This window comes from Syngnathus scovelli, chromosome 1, assembly GCF_024217435.2.
Source record: "Syngnathus scovelli strain Florida chromosome 1, RoL_Ssco_1.2, whole genome shotgun sequence".
Classification (NCBI taxonomy): domain Eukaryota; kingdom Metazoa; phylum Chordata; class Actinopteri; order Syngnathiformes; family Syngnathidae; genus Syngnathus; species Syngnathus scovelli.
Window position 1 is genome coordinate 9,091,233 of NC_090847.1, and position 18,768 is coordinate 9,110,000.

Consider the following 18,768-nt stretch of genomic DNA (forward strand, 5'->3'; position numbering starts at 1 on the left):
ATGCTTTACTTAAAGAGACTACACCTCACATCCAAATTTTGTTTAATAATGCAAAATACATTTTCTTCCCATTATTCAGTTAACTAGCTTTATATACAGCAAATCATTCAACTACAAAGACAGTGAACACTGTAAACATCCATCCATCCATTTTCCAAACCGCTTAGTCCCCACGGGGGTCGCGGGTGTGCTGGAGCCTATCCCAGCCGTCATCGGGCAGTAGGCGAGGGACACACTGAACCGGTTGCCAGCCAATCGCAGGGCACACAGAGACAAACAACCATGTTATTTCTAAATAAATAATAACTTTATGATAATTTCCTATGGCACATTAATGGCCCGCAGCGCACTGGTTGGAAATCAATGCTTTATAGCTTCATCTGTAATGTATTTTGTCTGTATTGTTGTCATAGTTAACTGTGGTCTAGAAGTGCACAGCATTGTTCGGAGAGCCTAACTGTAAGAATTCCCCTCTTGTGTAGCTTAATAAACTGACAAAATATTCTAACCGCTTCTAGTTGGATTGTAAACTAGCAATAGATTTGTTCCAAATGTTGTGGTTGTGTTGTGTTTGTAAGTATTTGCATCTCTCTTCTGAAACGCACTAACCCTCACACAAGCCCGACAGCTAATTTGTACACCACCTTTGAGCTGATAATTACAAGGCAATTTGTCATCCTTCTCAGCAGCACAACTCAGATGTTTGTGTTATTGTTACCGGAGACCTGTGCATTCTACTGGAACAAAGCTAAATAATTCAACACTAATATGGAGTCCATAGAAAATTGATGCCGCGACCGCAGCCGCATGAGTGAAAAGCCTCGAATAAAACAGCAACGAGACACCGATTGAAAAACGTGTCCTTTTGGGGTGTTTTTTTTCATTTTCAGCACACTCGCCATTCTACAGTTTTATTTTTAATCAAATAGCACATGAGGCGGGCCTCTATCGAGAGAGAGGGCAGTCCTCTCTGCCAAGCTTACTGCCTAATCCGCCAGCCGCCTGCACATCATTGCACACATCCGAGCCTTGCCCACCACGTGCCGCCTCACCCCTCACTGCCCCCTGTCTGTCTGCATCCTCAGCTCTTGCCAAAACAAATATACCTAGGTGACATTCACAAAATGTACACATTATAGTGTAGGACTTTTGTGAGAGGTTCCTAAATTAGCCACAAGCTTCTAAATAATACATTGCACATTGGAAGCCATCTTTAAAGCAAAACGTGTAAAGTATGTGACGAGTGGAAAAAATTAATATAAAGCTTACAGCGATGACTGGGGAAAGTTGTATTTTCTTATTGATGTAAAAGTTTGTTCATCCTTACATATGCTTTCTGAACTGACTATCCGAGACCATGCGTGTTAAAGCAAGACAGATGGCGACGAACGTCCGTTTTGCGGCCTTAGCTCGCACGCTTATCTGGCAAATCCTCTCTCACGATTGACAGGTAATCTGTGGGGATGAAGCCATGCATTGATCAAATGATTGTCGTGTTTTTCTAGTTAATGACTACTTTTTAGCATCTACTTAGCCCCGCTGCAGTTCTTGAAGGTGGCAAAGTCGACTTCTTGAAGCTATCTCTAATATTCAGTCATTGAAGCAACCCCCCTTAAGCCAAGTTTGCCTCAATAGTTATCTTGGAAGGTAAACTGGGGATAGACTGTTTATTTCTGTCTGACGGGATTATGAAGTGGTGGATCACTGGCTGAAGAGAATGTGACACCAATGGATGGATGGATAATGAACATCTTTTTTTTCCTACAACCAGTGCTTCCACATTTTAGTTTGCTTGTTGGTAAGTCAGTAACACTTGAAGCAGTTCAGTAACCCGGTGACGGCAACGAAATAAAAAACCTTCACGTTTCCTCACTCACAACAATAGATACTAATTGACTTAAGTGTTGTTACTGATATGTCGCACAGATGCATGTGCAGCAGAAAAAGTCCCTCGAGCCTGCATGTGCCATATACTAGGAGAGAGGTTAGGCCTTTGACATCAAGTCGTGGTATGGGAGTACCATATGAACGTACAAATAATTGTATCCAACGACACAAGCAAGATCACACAGATTTTTTTTTTCTCCCAAAAATGGTTGTCTATTCACCAAAAATATTCTACAACCCATGTCTTTCTTTCTGTTATTGCTATAATGACAAATTTGGTGTCAACATAACACAATTTAGGGGTCAAGGATTCGAGCAAAAAGGCTTTTTTCCCCATATCATGAGCATCGAGGCATAACTAGTATGTACATAAAGAATTGTGTCGTTAGTGTCATTGAATAATGGATGGAATAATTCACAGTATTCTTTAAGGATTTCAAAGACACGAGTTTGTGACAACCCTACTTGTTTCCTTCAAGCAGTCCTTTCCAGTTCAGCAGTACTGATAGGAATCTTAAATCCTGGTCTAAACTGTGTAGGCAAGATGGCAATTTCTGCATCACCTATGGAAAGAGTGTGACATAATAGCAGTAGCATATTGCATCATTTGTCCACAGGTTTAACCTCCAGTTATGCACTTATCAAATCATCGACTGGTTCTATTGTTTCTAGAACAAATGCCAGACTCCTTTACATTCAGGTTATAGCCAGCCGAGAGCATCAATAACCATCCACTCTGTGTGTTTCTGCCTCAGTGGACTGCACATCACATGGCCCTCCCTCACTTTGACCATTCATAAAGTGGGGTAAAGCTTCCCGTCCATGCAGATCTCTTGCAAATCCTAGCCAGGCCAGCCCCGTGATGTCACAGATAGCCCCAGCTGCCCGTGTCATCTCGTGTCCCTGGGCCGTTCCACTGTAGTCTGTCGAGCCTATAGAGAGGGGGAGATTAATCCGGCAGCTGCCCTGTTGTCGCTGCAAGGGCCGGTTACAGCATTGTGATCTGATAAGCGACTTATCGATGTTGCTGTAGCTTAAATTGAGGCGGTATTTATAGCCCCCCTGCAGCTTTGTCCCTCATTCACAAATGGTGAAGATGACAGTGCGGGTGGTGACGGTGTCGGGACCGAGTTTCCTATGAATAGACTGTGGCTGCTCTTTCTACTGAAATATTTATCTGCGGTGAATGAATAATAGATCTTTCTTCAAATGATATTTGAGGCTTGTTGAATTTGGAGAAACAAAACCTGCCAATTGTTTGTGCCTTCAAATGATTTTCTTGCTCATGCAACACACCAATGGGCCTTAGTCTCCAACTCTTACAAAGTAGGTCTTAGTGTACATCGTAATAAAAAACCTATATTTCCAATTAGATCACTATCACAATATTCTCAGCATATTTTGTGGATGTTGTACTTAGTACTACATAAGCACTGACCAGTAATTGTTGACTATAAGACTATCATTGTCCCTGTCATGGATGCCATTGGGTACATTTCATCTTGCCCGTGTTGACGGCCACGACTGCAATAATTTTCCACCCCTATCATTTCGACTTGACCTGAGCTAAAGCATTGCCACCGCCGATGTCATAAATTTTATTGGGGCTGCTTTACTCTTTAACCTGTTTGAGCTTCCCTTGCGGTGTCACAAAATCCCGAACAGCTAAAGCAGTGGTTCTTAACCTTTTTGGAGGTACCGAACCCCATCAGGTTCATATGTGCATTCACCGAACCCCTCTTGTACCGATGTGTTCGGCCATCCGCGGACGGGGGGGTGGGTAACCGGTGTGTTCGGAAATCCGCAGGCGGGGGCGCTACCGGTGCGCTACCGGTGCGCTACCGGTGCGCTACCGGTGCGCTACCGGTGCGCTACCGGTGCGCTCGGCCATCCGCGGACGAGAGGAGGGGGTGCTACCGGTGTGTTCGGCTATCCGGGGAAGGGGGGCGTGCTACCGGTGTGTTCGGCCATCCGCGGACGGGTGGGGGTGGGGGTGGGGGTGGGGGTGCTACCGGTGTGTTCCGCCGGCGTGGGGGCGGGGCAATGACATACCAGTTCTGCCGAACCCCTGAAGCCGACTTCGATCGAACCCAGGTTTAGAACCACTGAGCTAAAGGTTTGTCTCTGAAATAATTTTGTAATACAAATCCAACGTCGTGCGATGTATGTTACCATTTCATACACAGTTCAGATGTTTGAGAGTGTTTAGATCCTCTGGATATTCCACAAAACCGACAAGTGAGAAGTCTAGCATATGTTCTTTGGTAGACCCACGGGGCACCATCTCTGAAATATGCGACCCCTTGAGACTCTAGTTCCTCCCTGTTGTCTGTTGGCTGACACAAGCAATACTTCTCACATATAGCCTGCCTGCAAATCTATTACGACAATGGCTGGCATTGACCCTTTCTCCAACGGCTTCCCTTTCAGAGCTGTTTCCTCTTGCTTTCTAAGTAAGACCAAGACTTGTTGGGGTTCTTCTCACTTCTTTTGCCTAAATAGCCATCGAGCTCGCGTGGTTTTCGTTATCTGGCTAGACTCACCTAGACCATGACCAGTCCATAAATATCTAATTTTTTATTTGAAACAATTAAACAGCATGATTATTTTAATTTTGAGGTTGAATACATTTGATAGCCAAAAACAAAAACCGCTGTTGGTGACAGTGCTGGAGTGGGTGGCGGCAGTCAAAAGACAAAATCCCAGTGTCCTTATTGATGAGATGTCGCAGAACCTCAGCTAATTTAATTAGTGTAAAAAAAAAGGTACACCTTGCTCTTAGGTGACATTAGAGGTAGCTCGCACTCCGACCTCTGTGGCTTGGAACATTATCCTCACTGATTGGGATCCAAGGAAACACCGTGGTTATTTACAGACGGAGATTATTTGCCTGCATAAATCCCTTCTCATGCTGGACACTGGTAAGGGGCTATTTTAAGCAGGGGCCTAAATTCAGCTATAGCTTTTAAGTGTTGTGTTAAGATGAGATGGAGAAGAACAAGAGATCTTAAGACACAGCTCGGAACTAGTCTTGCGGTGATTCCTCAAAGCCTCACCGCACATGCGCAATGCGGCAGAACACGACTGCGATAGAGAATTGCAAAACAATGCCAGTTGGTAACTCACAACTGCAATTTGACTGACATTCTGCAATGGAAAACGGCATTGTGTATCAGTTTTGAGCCTACAAATATATTGTATTGCATTACTTTTATTGAATGACAAAAAATTGGCGTGATTGTCATGGAGTGTGACACAATGGTTTATTCGGGTTTAGCCGCATTGCTCGGTGGTGACTCTGTAAGACTGTGTTGCACTCAAGACCACAGTATCTGAGACCAAGACTTGTCCATGACCAGAACTCACCTAGACCATGACCAGTCCATAAATATAATTTTTTTTTTTTGAAAAAATTAAACAGCATGGTTATTTTAATTTTGAGGTTGAATACATTTGATAGCCAAAAACAAAAACTGCTGTTGGTGACTGTGCTGGAGTGGGTGGCGGCAGTCAAAAGACAAAATCCCAGACAATTCTGAAATTGCCCCCGGACATTTTTGAAGGTGTCAAAAGTAGGACATGTCCGGGAAAAAGAGGACGTCTAGTCACCCTAAACCGGAGCAATAATAGATTCGAACAAGCCAACGTACAAAAAATGCTTGAGAGGGTTGAGGCTTGAGAGGCTCCATGCCACTGCTGCTCTTTTTTTAATGTATAAAGTTGAATATTGTTATTTATTATCAGTCTTGCTTGTTTTCATAGATGTGTGACTTGAAGGCTCCATGCGACAGCTGCTCTTTTTTTAATGTATAAAGTTTATTCTATGGTTTAAGCAGTTATGAATAAATTAGTGATTTTAAAAGTAAGCGGATGATGTTGTTTTGTTGTTTTTTTACCGTGGTATCAAATTAGTATTGAGAATCGTGGAAAATCACAGGTATTGGTACCGGCAAATGAATTTCTGGTATCGTGACACCAGTAATTGGAAGATTCCTGGTTCAGCCAGTATATGTATATGTATATGTATATGTATATGTATATATATGTATATGTATATGTATATGTATATGTGTATGTGTATATATATGTATATGTATATGTGTATATATATGTATATGTGTATATATATATATATGTATATATGTATATATATGTATATATATATGTATATATATATATATATATATATATATATATATATATATATATATATATATATATATATATATATATATATATATATACATGTGTGTGTATGTGTTTGTATGTGTAATATGTCAGGCCGGGTGTAGAAGGAGTTAAGCAGCAGCAATGGCAACCCCAACTGGTGCAATGCAGTACCTGGCAGGGGAAGACGCTCTGGAGCATCCAGGGCTCATTCACAACATCAATCATAGCCTTGGCGAGCTTTCCCATTAAAGCCTCTCCCAGCTCTCAGACGCCATGCCAGCTTGCTCATTTCATACGTCTGCGTGGACACTAATACCTTGATCACCCAAACTTCACTACAGCCTCTTTGACCTGAAATCTGTCAATATTGACTTTGTGTGAGTAGCACTCGGGAACTCGCTGTCGATCAGAACTTCTCTCATCGGTGCTCTGCTCTGACATTACTGACAAGAAGATATCCTGATTGAAATCGTATTTTAGAGATTACTTTTGGAATTCTTTGGAGTTTTTTTTTTAAAGTCTTTGTATGTCCAGAATTTCTCATCACCTTTGTGTGATCTGAGCCCCCAACAAACCTACACTTCTATCTAGGAGTGTGCACAGCAATGATTAGAGAATAGATTCTCAACTGATGCTTCTCGCCCAAGAGCTGGTTGTGCCATGGTTGAATGAATCGGTGTGCTGGCAGCGCCATTATCTCACTGCTCCAATTACTGGTGGATTATAGCAGAGTGCTGTGCATGGATTTCTTCTGTGGCGCCAAATTTAATTGAAAACCAGTTTCAGATTTTAAAGCCAGACTAGGGCTGGACATACTCGATTAATTTTTATTAATAACGCCCTACCCTGGTAGATTAACAATGGATGACATTTAGCAACAAGTGGTGCGTCTCACATGTGAGGATTTGACCATAGCACTTTTCTTTTTTCCTAAAGTATTAAATGGCACTCTTCATGCTCTCTGTATTACCGTCTGAATCCTCACCCGGTCTTTCGTCACCACCGCGCTAATCCAATAAATCACCTGCACCAATCTAACGTCTGGGCAGGCTGTTGCGTAATGGCGCTGGATAACCGACCCGTGTTTCCCCTGGTGACCGAAATGGCTACAGGGGTGCGAGTCATATTTAGCCCTGAAGCGCATTGTGAAGCGAGCGGGGAGGGTGGTGGGAAGGAGCGCCTTCTCGTCACTCCTCGGTAATTCTCTCAGTGTAGCCAAGAGGATCATTAAAATAACAAGAGGTGTAAAGTAAGATTCCGGGCTTGTGTGACACCAGGGAGAAAGTGCAATTGGTAAGGTGATAGTTAGTTGGGAGCAGAGCAGGGAGAGTGACAACTGTCGGGAGGTTCTCGTTTTCCATTTTAAACTTGGGGGCACCTGTCTTTGAGTACTACCGTCTGTCTGTCCATGTGCTTACGACACCGACCGCCACCAGCCAGCATTTACAGTACATGATGGTAGGGAGACAACTAAAACTTATGACAAAACTTGCGTATCAGATAATCCATTCTATGGTGACTTTCCTAAGATTCAGAAATACAGATGTCCAAAATTCTCAAACCAAAAAGGCATAGTATTTCATAGATTTTTTTTTTCTAGCTCTTTTCGGTGAAACATTTTGGAAACTGCTATTTTTTGGATAAAGGGTTAAAACGATTTGTTTATTTTATTTATTATTTTAGGGTTAATTTGCGACCCAGCAGATTATTTATTCTGTTATAACTGCATTTCAGTTGACTGTTAGTTGGCCTGTACAACTATTCAGCCAACAGTCAAAATTTTACCAATCACCGTTTTCTGAAATCTCTCAGACCAAAATGATAATATTCTACCAATTTACAGTGAAAGTGCAAATTGTATTTTGACTCATTGTAGATTTGATTATTCCCTAAAGTTATAAACCAGGATCAGGTGTCCCTATTTGGGCTTTATCCACCTTAAATAAGAGCAAATGAAACGAACGTGTTGGCTCATAGATCTCTACTAAGGTCACATAGACATCGTCTCCTTTGTTGGTTTTTGCCAATGAAGCTGCATCCCGCTCTATTAAACCTGTTGGGAGTTTATTGTTATAATGCACGGGGCACATAATGTGTGCAACACCAACATCATGAACAGTTTTTTACCTGCAGGATTATTTTTTCGACTGTATTTTCCTTGTCAAACTCCTTTCAACATTTGTTTAACTGTTTTTTGAGCACATTCCTTATAGAGGCCATTTTGGTTTTTCATCTTTCAGGATATGAGAAGACAGAGGATGCTTCCGAAAAGACATCCTTAGCGGACCAAGAAGATGCCCGATTGATTTACCTTAACCAGCCACAGTTTACAAAGTTTTGCAGCAACCGAGTCAGGTAAGAATTACTTTGTGTGAAACAGTATCTGTATACTACTTACTGCATATACTGCAGTTTTTAGCTGACATAGTATAACAAGGTCATGTCTTGGATAAATAACTCAGCTTCCCCTTTTTTGCCTTTGTCTGATGATACAGTAGGCTCATTAATATCTGTGATTTGCAATTGATTTCCAGTCAGCGCAATACAGTTGCTATCCATGCTATCAACTGTAATACCACCCATTATTGCTTTTAACCCTCAACATGGGCCTATTGGGGTTCTTCAACGGCTTCCTTGGAAAATGTACAGGATACTTAACAATGACTGGTGAGCTGAAATTTGCCGTTGACGTGTTTTCCACGGTTAAGAAATCATGATAATACTCCATACATAAAGTCAGCACTTTTTCCCATGTGACTGTCTCTTCCTCTCCAAGGATCACGCTGCTTTTAGCATTAAAGGTCAATGTGTCAGGTCAGGCCATCCTCTGTCAAGGAATATTACTGTTGGCATTCTGGCTGCACGAGTCATGCGTGTATGCACGTACGCGATCATACACAAAGATTTGCACCCAACAACAACCGTGAATGGAACAATTAGAAGGGTACAATGACCATAGTATTAACTTACTTGAGTGGTTGTGTGCTCTTTTGTAGTTTTGTTGATGTTGTCATGGATCCATGAAATGCAACGTGCAAAAAGGAGTTTGAAGAGCAAAACATGGACATTAACACATGACCCAAATTATCTGCAGTATATTATATACGCATAGTATCCCATGTCACGGGTTAAGACCGATGACCTTTTGTCAACATACTTTAAATTCAATGTAACCCTTGATTCTGCACGTATTAACTCATTTCCTCATGAGTTAATAGATGCAGATATACATATATTTTAAACTGATTGCGATTGGCCAAAAATTGACTGGTCTGACCAGCTTGTCAGAGTCAAGAATCCTGTGTGAGCAGCTGTGTTTACCTTGGATCAGGTGGACAATGATGCACTCTCGTGGGAACAGAACAGTGTTGTGCTCTTTTGTGGTGCAGTATTCCAAATGCCTTTGTCTACATTAACAAAAGAAAATACCCAAACCAAACTGCAAATTTCTTTAAAGAGCTGTGGTTTGGATGGTGAGTTCAATTTGAGCAATATAATGAACTGCTAATCAATCAACCTGTAATTAATTAGTATAAAGAAATATATATAATAAACATACAACCATATATATTATATATAGTATATATTATATAGTTTGAGACTGGCTCCAATTGACATAAAAATCATTGACATAAAAAATCTAGATATACATGTGTGCATTTTTGTGTTAACTAAATGTTGGTACGATACTTCAAACCACATTGAGCAGTCACGTTAAACACAATTGCTGGAGTAGGAAAGGTTGATTAGAGATTAAACACGAAACGGCTCAGGCTTTGGTTGTAATCCAAGCATATCAGACTAGGAAAGGAAGTGCCTTTCTCACATGGCCTCGGTCCTTTTGGACATTAGCAGGAAATAATGCTCCGCATTAGGCAATGTTCCAGCTTCTTTGTCAATGTCAAAGGAGGAAGTTCGCTGGACAGTAATGAGAGCTTCGACCGCAGTGCTGCCTCGTCAGATCAAACAAAGATTAGTGAAAAAGTAGTTACTGTACGCATGCTCTTTTAGGCAAGATGAGGCTTGTATTGCAAGATAAGATTGATAGAGCCGAGGCTTAAAGGCTAAAACTTCAATCAGATTTGCCACCCACCATTTCTACAGTATGCTAGCTCCAGGGAGGACAAGAACATTGGTTATGCATTAGCACTGGCAAGCTTACATGTCCTTTTTGAAGGGATTCATTCACTTAGTATCGCACAACATGGTGAAGCTAAGGGTCAGTTTCAGGTTTTCAACCAAAGCAGAATGAAGCACTTTAGGAAAAAAATCTAGAAGCATATTTTCCCTAAATATTTTTTAGGCAAAAAATCTAGAAGTATATTTTCCCTAAATATTTTTCAAGTGTATAACCTCAGCGATCTTGTTTTGTTTTTTGTTTTTTTTGTTTTGTTATCAGTGCTGAAGATCACATCGACTTTAATCATTTATTGTGTTTTATGTCTCTTGGGAACACTGTTACTCGCTAATTAAAAGAAACAGATCGATACATGTCTGTTGCAAACACTTGGCAGACCACTTAGCACTGCAAATAACGCACTACTAATGCTAAATTTCGAAAATAAAAAAATTGCAATTCATCTTGGATGAGCAAAAAATTAAGCTCTCATAAACAGAAGTCAAAGCAGAAGTGCTTGGAGGGTCGCTGCAAATTATTGATTGGTTGAGAGGACACCACGTACGTGAACACTCGTAGGATAAATAATGCATGCTCAAACGTTCTGTCATCTAATACCACTTCCTTATTTAGCTTGCTACTAAAATAGAATAAAAATGATTACAATACCTGATAAAGAAAGAATGTTGTCTACCATTTGAGTGGTATTCACGCAGGTTTTTCTTTTTACTCCTCTACACATATTGCAGTGTGGGAACATGCCCATGTCCCTTTGTACCAAGAAAAAACAGCAACAGTTCCCTTGGTGTAGTTTCTTATTTGATATATACGGTAAATTAGTCTATAATGTACCTTGAGGGACAGAAATGGACTCTTACGAACACTTTAGTTCTATTAGAGACGACAATCTTGGGGCCACCAATCAAATGTCCACTTAAAAACAATTAGACTTTGCTCAGTAAGACAAAGCTTGGTCACTGAACTTTACTTGACCCCTCCTTAATTTTGACAAGACTCTTCATCAGACTATTGTGTACTGCTAGAATTGGGTTGCGCTTCTGTTCGAGAAACACTTGGCTCCTTCATTTTGTTGTCCTCTCACCCACTCTATCCATTGTTTTTAAGGATGTCCTACATATAAAGAATAAGGAAAAACACAGTGCGCCTTATAGTCCGGTGCGCCTTATATATGGACCAAATTCCTAAATTTAAACTGGCCCGAAGCATTGTGTCATGAAATCAATCACAAGTGGCCCGCTGAAGACTATGAATCATGAATCAAAAAGACTACGGATCATTATTTTGTGATTATAATTTGTTGCGTCTGAAGTTTAAATAAAAAAGATGAAATGGAGAATGATTTGATTTGGATTAAAAATCTGACATGATGCATTAATGGTGCGCCTTATAGTCCGGTGCGCCTTAGATAAGGACACCATTTTAAAATGGGCCATTCATTGAAGGTGCGGCTTATAGTCCAGTGCGCCTTATAGTCTGGAAAATACGGTACAAGAAATGTATGATTCAAACGAACCACACACCGTATGTTCCCATCCTTGTCAAACAATAACAAGCTCCCATCTGTTGAGAGTCTCTCGTGTGAATGACATCCGGGGTACACCAAGCAAGGCAACAGAACATGATTGAGCGGTTGCGCAGTTTGTCGGGCTCTACAACTGTTTTTGTTGTGTGGCTGACCATCGGCCATTAGTTTAGCTGACATTCAAAACGGGAATCGGAGCAGTAGAAGAGCTTTGCAATGTTGCAGCTGTCACAGCCAATCCAGAATGTTATGTCGTATCCCGAGTTTTGACAACCAGAATTTACGTTTCCAGGTCATAATGGCAATCTTGTCAGCTGGCACTAAGCTGTCTTTTGTCAGTATAGGCAATACATTTTACAATAATGCTGAACTATTTCATTTGTACCCATAGATGAAAAAGCAAACAATGGCAAGTCACTGCTGAGTCGACGAATGATGTGATCATTGCCAACAACTTCTCAAATATCCACACTCGCTCTCCTTTTACCGTATTTTTCGGACTAAAAGTCGCTCCGGAATATGTGTCGCATTAGCCATAAAATGCACAATAACGTGAAAAAAAACATATATAAGTCGCTCCGGAGTATAAGTCGCATTTTGGGGGAAATTTATTCGACAAAATCCAACACCAAGAACAGACATGAACGAGCAACAACAGGCTAAACGATAGGTATGCTAATGTGACATAAACACAAACGAAGAGCAGAGAACGGGCCTGACGTAACATTCAGAGTTAAACAAATAACTATTACATAAATACCACGTTTATAAAAGCATCTGTGTCACTCCAATTCATTAAATCCACCGATTGTCCTTTATGAAAACGATGCCGCGTATGCGCCGCGCCGTTGACGTCTAAATATTCTAAATATTCCACAGACTGATATAACGATATATAAAGTATACGTATATCGCATAACTATCATATAAACAACAATATTATCAAACCATCTGTGACACTCCAAATCATTAAATCCATCGATCAAATTCCTTGTCCTTTGTCAACAACACCGCGCGTGCGCGGCTGACATCAGCCTCGTCGTTATTCCACAGATCTAGTATATAACAATATTGTAGCGTTAACAAAGTACCAAGAAAGACGTGGGTTTGGTAAATGGCTCTTTATTTAACAAAACAAGAGTTCAACGAGCCAACAACTACTGAACTGTAACGATAAAAACATATACAAGTTGCTACACGAAATAAAATATATCAAATAACTATAATAGTTCACCGCCACACGGCCCCAAGCTCCGGCGTCGACTTCCAGGCGTGTGGCGGCCTGGACTTCCATCCCCGGAGGTGGCACTTCCAGCCACGGAGATGGAAGAGAGCTCCATAGAATAGGACCAGGCGTGCATAAAAGTCATGTCCGAGCCCCATCCACCGTCCCCGGACAGCCACCCGGCCGAGCGCCGGCCCCCGACTTCCATCCACGGAGGTGAAAGAGAGATCCGTAGAGTGGGACCGGGCGTGCGTAAAAGCCATAATAGTTTTTCAAACCTTCTGTGTCACTCCAAATCATTAAATACTTCAAATTCTTCGTGTCACTTACAAGCAAAGCCGCTCATGATGCCGGTAGTACGTGGGGCCGTCATCCCGTGATCGAATCTTTGTCCTTTATGTAAACAACCGCCGCGCCGCTGACGTATCTTGAAATTCAAATGACAGTAATCCCTTGCTACATCGCGGTTCGTTTATCGTGGTTTCACTTTTTTTTTATTTTGAATTTTGAAAATTTGTGAAAAAATTCACATAAGTCGCTCCTCAGTATAAGTCGCCCCCCCCACCCAAACTATGAAAAAAACGTGATTTATAGTCTGAAAAATACGGTATACAGTTCCCACCCATTTTCAATCTTACCAGCATCTTTTTCTCAAATTTACACAGAAAAGTTTCATTATTAGCTGAAAATGCAATAACTCAAAGGACACCAGGCAGCAGAGTTGCGCCTCTAGACGAGGAAGTTTTTACGGAAAGTGCCGAAAAGGCTTTTTTCATGAAGAACCAATCAGAGTAATTGATCCAAAACATTTATTGCCTCAGAGCTGATGAAAATGCATTTTATGAAGAGTCAGCCAGCGTGCGCTAAAATGAAATATGGGGATCTAAATAGCTGCTCGCGCCTCATTTAGTCAAAGAAATATATATGTTTGTATTAGTTTTAGTTGCACTTTGCAATGAAAGTGTTTTTGGCTCAGAAAATTGTTTTATTTCTCAGAGTAATGTATTCATATCCTCCCACTTATGTCCATTATAGTAGACAAAACCCAACATAAACAATTAATGACTGTTGTTGCTATAGTGAAAGCTTAAAGGTTATAGACGCTGACACACCTTGAGTTGGCAAAATATATGGAATGGAGACAATCACTTTCATCATGATGCTTATCTTAGGACAGGGGTGTCCAATCTTTTTGCAAGGAGGGCCAGATTTGATAAAGTGAAGGGGCCCGGGGGCCAATAGTTTTTTCTGACATTTTTTAACTACAGAAATTTCATGCAAACACACACTCTTATCAAACAAATTTCATTGTCCCAATTGTCTTTATTTTTTAAATGACAAAATAACCAAATATAAGCCACTCAGGCAGATGTGAACAACTCTAAAAACACAAATTGTCTTCCATTCAAATCTGAAGAGTCAGATAACATTGAACAAAATGTATGAAATACCTTAAATTTACAATAGTTTAAAATTATTTTTGCCTCATGAACATTTTAAACAGGAGTTACAAGTAATGCAAAGTTGTCTGTTATTATTAAAACTTAAAACAAGTGAATTTTGCTCTTGTCATTTACAATATTTTTCAGAAAGTAATCGTTTGTGTCACGTCTACAGGTTCATAACATCAACAGTATTAACATGGCCACTTCGTAATATTGAATATTAAGTAATTTTTACTTTTGATCTACTTTTGACTCACAGCCCCACGTGATGAATCGCTGTTGTGAAGCCAGTTCAGCTTGGAGCTGCTTCACTTTATCAGCACGGTCACTTCCTGTTAGCTTGTCGTATGTATGTGTTAGCATGTTTAGTCTGATGGTGTCTCTTTAGGTTGAAATCCTTAAACTAGGCAACCGTCTCTTTACAAATTAGACAAACACAATTGCCTTGATAGTCAGTGAAGAAGTAATATACGACGGCCCTCAATGTCAACTTTCTTCGTTTTCTTTGCAGTCGCCATGGCAGGAATGAGCGGACAGGGGTGCTGCTGCCACCTTTTTGTAATAGGAAGAATTACAGTTTCAAGTTTCATGTTTTTTTTGTATTCAGTTTGACAGTGCAGGCGGGCCATAAATAATACATTATAAGACCGAAGCTGCGGGCCGTATGAAATCTGACCGCAGGCCGGACTTTGGACATGCCTGTCTTAGGACATTTTTATATTTCATCTGAGTTAACAGGATCTCATAAGAATTTATAAAGAGATTAGCACTGCAAAAAATATTGCGCATCAGAGACGGTATTTAACCACAAAGGCAGTTGTTGGAATACAAAATATAATATATATAATATAAATCTGGTACCTGCTAGATATAAATGGCAATAATGCTTTGATGCTTTACTGTTTGTGTAAATGAATTAAGTTTATTTATTTGTCATTGTCTTTGTTTTGGTCTTGCTTATTGAAAGTTGATGAGCTCAAGCTTTAGATATGCCAGCATTAGATCTGCAGCATATAACTTCTGAGCTCAGCGATGAAATAACTAAAACCTGAAACTTGAGGTGCCACTGTATTTACTGGCTTGGGTGGAATATTTGTAAAATGTTATCGACATTAAAGCACTGGAAATTAACTTTGTAAATGACTGCTTAATATTTGATATTGTTTCTCCTTACAGTACGGCCAAATACAATTTCCTCACCTTCCTCCCGAGGTTCCTCTACTCACAGTTCAGGAGGGCGGCCAACGCTTTTTTTCTCTTCATTGCACTCTTACAGGTAACATTTCCAATCCACAGGAACACTGTGTTGCACTTGGTTATAATCTAAATATGCAAACTACAATTTTTGTAAAAAAATCTTGCCGTTTCTCAGCTTCAATTTGTTGCCATTAGTATGCAAGTGGAGGACTGTTTGTGTTGACCTGCATTTGCAAAGGTCCTGTCTGTAAAAATACACCCGTAAAGAAGCACACGCACATTAACATTAGGCTGCCTTAGTTATGAATAATGCATGTAATACGATGTTCTGCTAAAAGGAAATTTGTTTTTTTTCTTCCAGGCTCAACATTATTTATGTCATATTACATTGAAAATGCATTGGGCTGCAATGTCCTTCATCGTCTCAATTGGCTTTATTACAATACTATCTATTACAGTTGGTAAGGTGTTTGTTTTTCTTTGCTAGCCACACTGGTCAGTATTGATATTTTTCTCCAGCATCAATCATTGCAAAGAGATTCAAAGTAGTGCAAATCCCTCTGTCTCAGAGATAAAAGCAAGAGCGGAGTGGATTCTTCACCTTGATTCCCACAGACGACGTTTCCCGTTAAGAGCCTCCATTCCGTGACCTTGAAGTTGGTGCTTTGAAATGCAGCCGGTGCATCTTCATTAGCTGACTGCTTGATGGTGCAACCTTGAAACAAAAAACATCTCTGAGGAGATGATGCGTCATGTTCATAGCAGCAAGTCCATTTATCCTCGCATGGATGAGATTTGATTATTAAATGTGGGAACTCCTAAAATAGCGTCATTATGTTTGGTTCTAAGCTGAGGATGTAGCCATGTTATACGCATACTATGTACAGATATTACTAGCCAGTCACTCTTTCTTCAACACAGTCATATAAAATAAAAAAAAAGATAAAATTATTCTATTGCTGTCCCTCAGCCCAATGAGCATAATATGTGTTTATTTATTGTTTTTACTTATCTATCTATCCTCTTCCCAGCAAATCCCAGATGTTTCTCCGACCGGTCGCTGGACAACGTTGGTGCCACTGCTTTTTATTCTGGTTGTGGCTGCTGTCAAGGAGGTCATTGAGGATCTGGTAAGAACGACTTCAAATGCTGTGTTTCCAGAATACTCTGTGTTCATCCTGTACTTTTTGACCTGAGACTTATCCTACTGGAAGCATTTATTGATGGCCACATGATCTCGAGAGGAAGCATCCAAATTTACATGGGCACATGTATACTGTGTACGTATGCAAGCCCCACTGATTACACTTAACAGCTCTGCCTGCCTGGGCACCCATATAATTAATTAACCACTATATGCATGCACCACGGCAGAGTAAAACAGTTTGGCCTTTAGCATCTATGAAATATTTCAGTTTAAAAAAATGCATTGATTTATTGTACGCTAGATTACGGATGGGTATTTGACTACAGTTCCTTTATTCACTTTGGGGGAATGTCCTGACACCTTTAATTGGTTGGTCTGGCAAATGTCTAAATGTTCCCATGCTAGTGTAGACTAAGCAGAAAAATGACGTCAACAGGAGTTGCCATGGTGGAGACGTGCGGCGTGCGTCAATGTAGGACATACATAGATGACGTGTATTCATTCCTCTTTAGACAACAAGCTTGTTGTTCTGGTTGGTTGCAACCAAGTAGCGCTCTCCATTTTGCCTCAAGACACGATTAATCACCAGTCATTCCACACCATCAACAGTATTCTTAATGCTGAATGAATGGGCTAATAAATTATTATTCCCAACCCAATTTACGGTAAAATGTTGCATTTTATTCACTTGATTTAGTTTTGTTAAAGAGAATTCAATGTGTCAGACTGTATTGCAATAGTCCTGCTGCGTAACCCTGTCTGCAGGTCCCAGCGGACAGCTACTCTATACTGTCCGATTCTATCTTGTGCTGAATGCACAAGCACTGCACTTTTTCCCTCGACCCTTCTCATGGTCTGTTCTCTAAGGAAAAAGCATGGCAATGGAGTGGTCTTGATTTCCGTCTTTGGAGATGAAGGTCACGCGCACTCACATCTATTCCCTTGTATGTTCACCCCTCACAAGTTTACCTGATGGCGCTGCAACACTGAGCCACAACATTAACCTGTTCATTGCCTAGTGAAGGGGTGGGCAAACTTTTTGACTGGCGGGCCGAATTTAGTTCTAAATTTTGATCAGGGGGCCGAACCAGGAGCAGATGGATGTAGTGTTTGTGTGAAGTAATAGAAATTACATGTAAAGGTCATTGCATAAAAGGTTTGTACTTTTAGTAGGTAGTAAAGCATGGATATTCAAAAAAAGCTTTTTGAAAACAAATGCATTTATTAACAGCATTAAAAAAATATTTCACCAAAAAACTACTATCAGTGATTCTCATTAAATACGACACTATTATGACTAATAGTTTCCATCACTTCAGTGCCTGCAGGTCAGATTTATGAAATATGTTTATCTAAAGAGGCGAAATCACATCAAACGGCAAACATTCTGACCAAATACATCATCTTGAAGAATCAGTGAAAGAATACTTCTGAATAAAGTAACAAAGAAATCAATAGTATTGTTGGTTTTCCTTTTTTGCTAGTGCATCATGGTCTGGAGTAAAATTTGTTGTGGTAATTCTTAGGATAGAGCCGAGGTGTTGGTCCGTTAACCTAGAGCTCTGATGGGCTTTTTGACGTTCATGTGGCTGAACGTCTGCTCACACACGTAGGTCGAGCCAAATTGTCCTCTTTTTTTTTTTTTTAAACACTCGGCATTCAGTGTCCACCTTTCTTTTCCTCGGGCCACTCATTTTAGTGGAAGGATTCCAGGGGAAGGTTTGTGGGTGGCATTAACGTAAAACTGTATCTGAAAGCTCTGCGCGCGAATTACGAGAATGCTGACGTCACAGCCCACACTCGAAATTCGGCACTGATGGAAATAGAGCGCGGAGTGCGCCAGGTCCGTACTACTTAGTACGTACACGCACTTGTGAATGTGCACCGAGCTTTCTGACACGGCTTCCGGGAGCAAATGCGCGGGCGGGCGCTTCCCCATCTATTGGGGAAACATACTTATAGGGATGTTGTAGCCCACTTTTTTTATTTTAGACTGATACTAGTTCAAGAATTCAATCCATGATTAGTCACCCATAT

The 18,768-nt window shown here is 40.6% G+C and overlaps 1 protein-coding gene across 5 annotated transcripts in view; it reads left to right on the plus strand.

The window, feature by feature from the left end:
• The window catches only part of atp8a1 (ATPase phospholipid transporting 8A1), a 90,101-nt gene that overhangs the window by 1,798 nt on the left and 69,535 nt on the right, over nucleotides 1–18,768 (plus strand). For all 5 annotated transcript variants that reach the window (XR_007488314.2, XM_049753556.2, XM_049753562.2 and 2 more), the window contains exons 2-4: nucleotides 8,298–8,412; nucleotides 15,564–15,663; nucleotides 16,616–16,714. Coding sequence is in view for 4 of the 5 variants with exons in the window: in XM_049753556.2 (XP_049609513.1) it covers nucleotides 8,298–8,412; nucleotides 15,564–15,663; nucleotides 16,616–16,714 (314 nt within the window). In the remaining variant the exon portion in view is untranslated. The remainder of the gene's footprint in view (nucleotides 1–8,297; nucleotides 8,413–15,563; nucleotides 15,664–16,615; nucleotides 16,715–18,768) is intronic.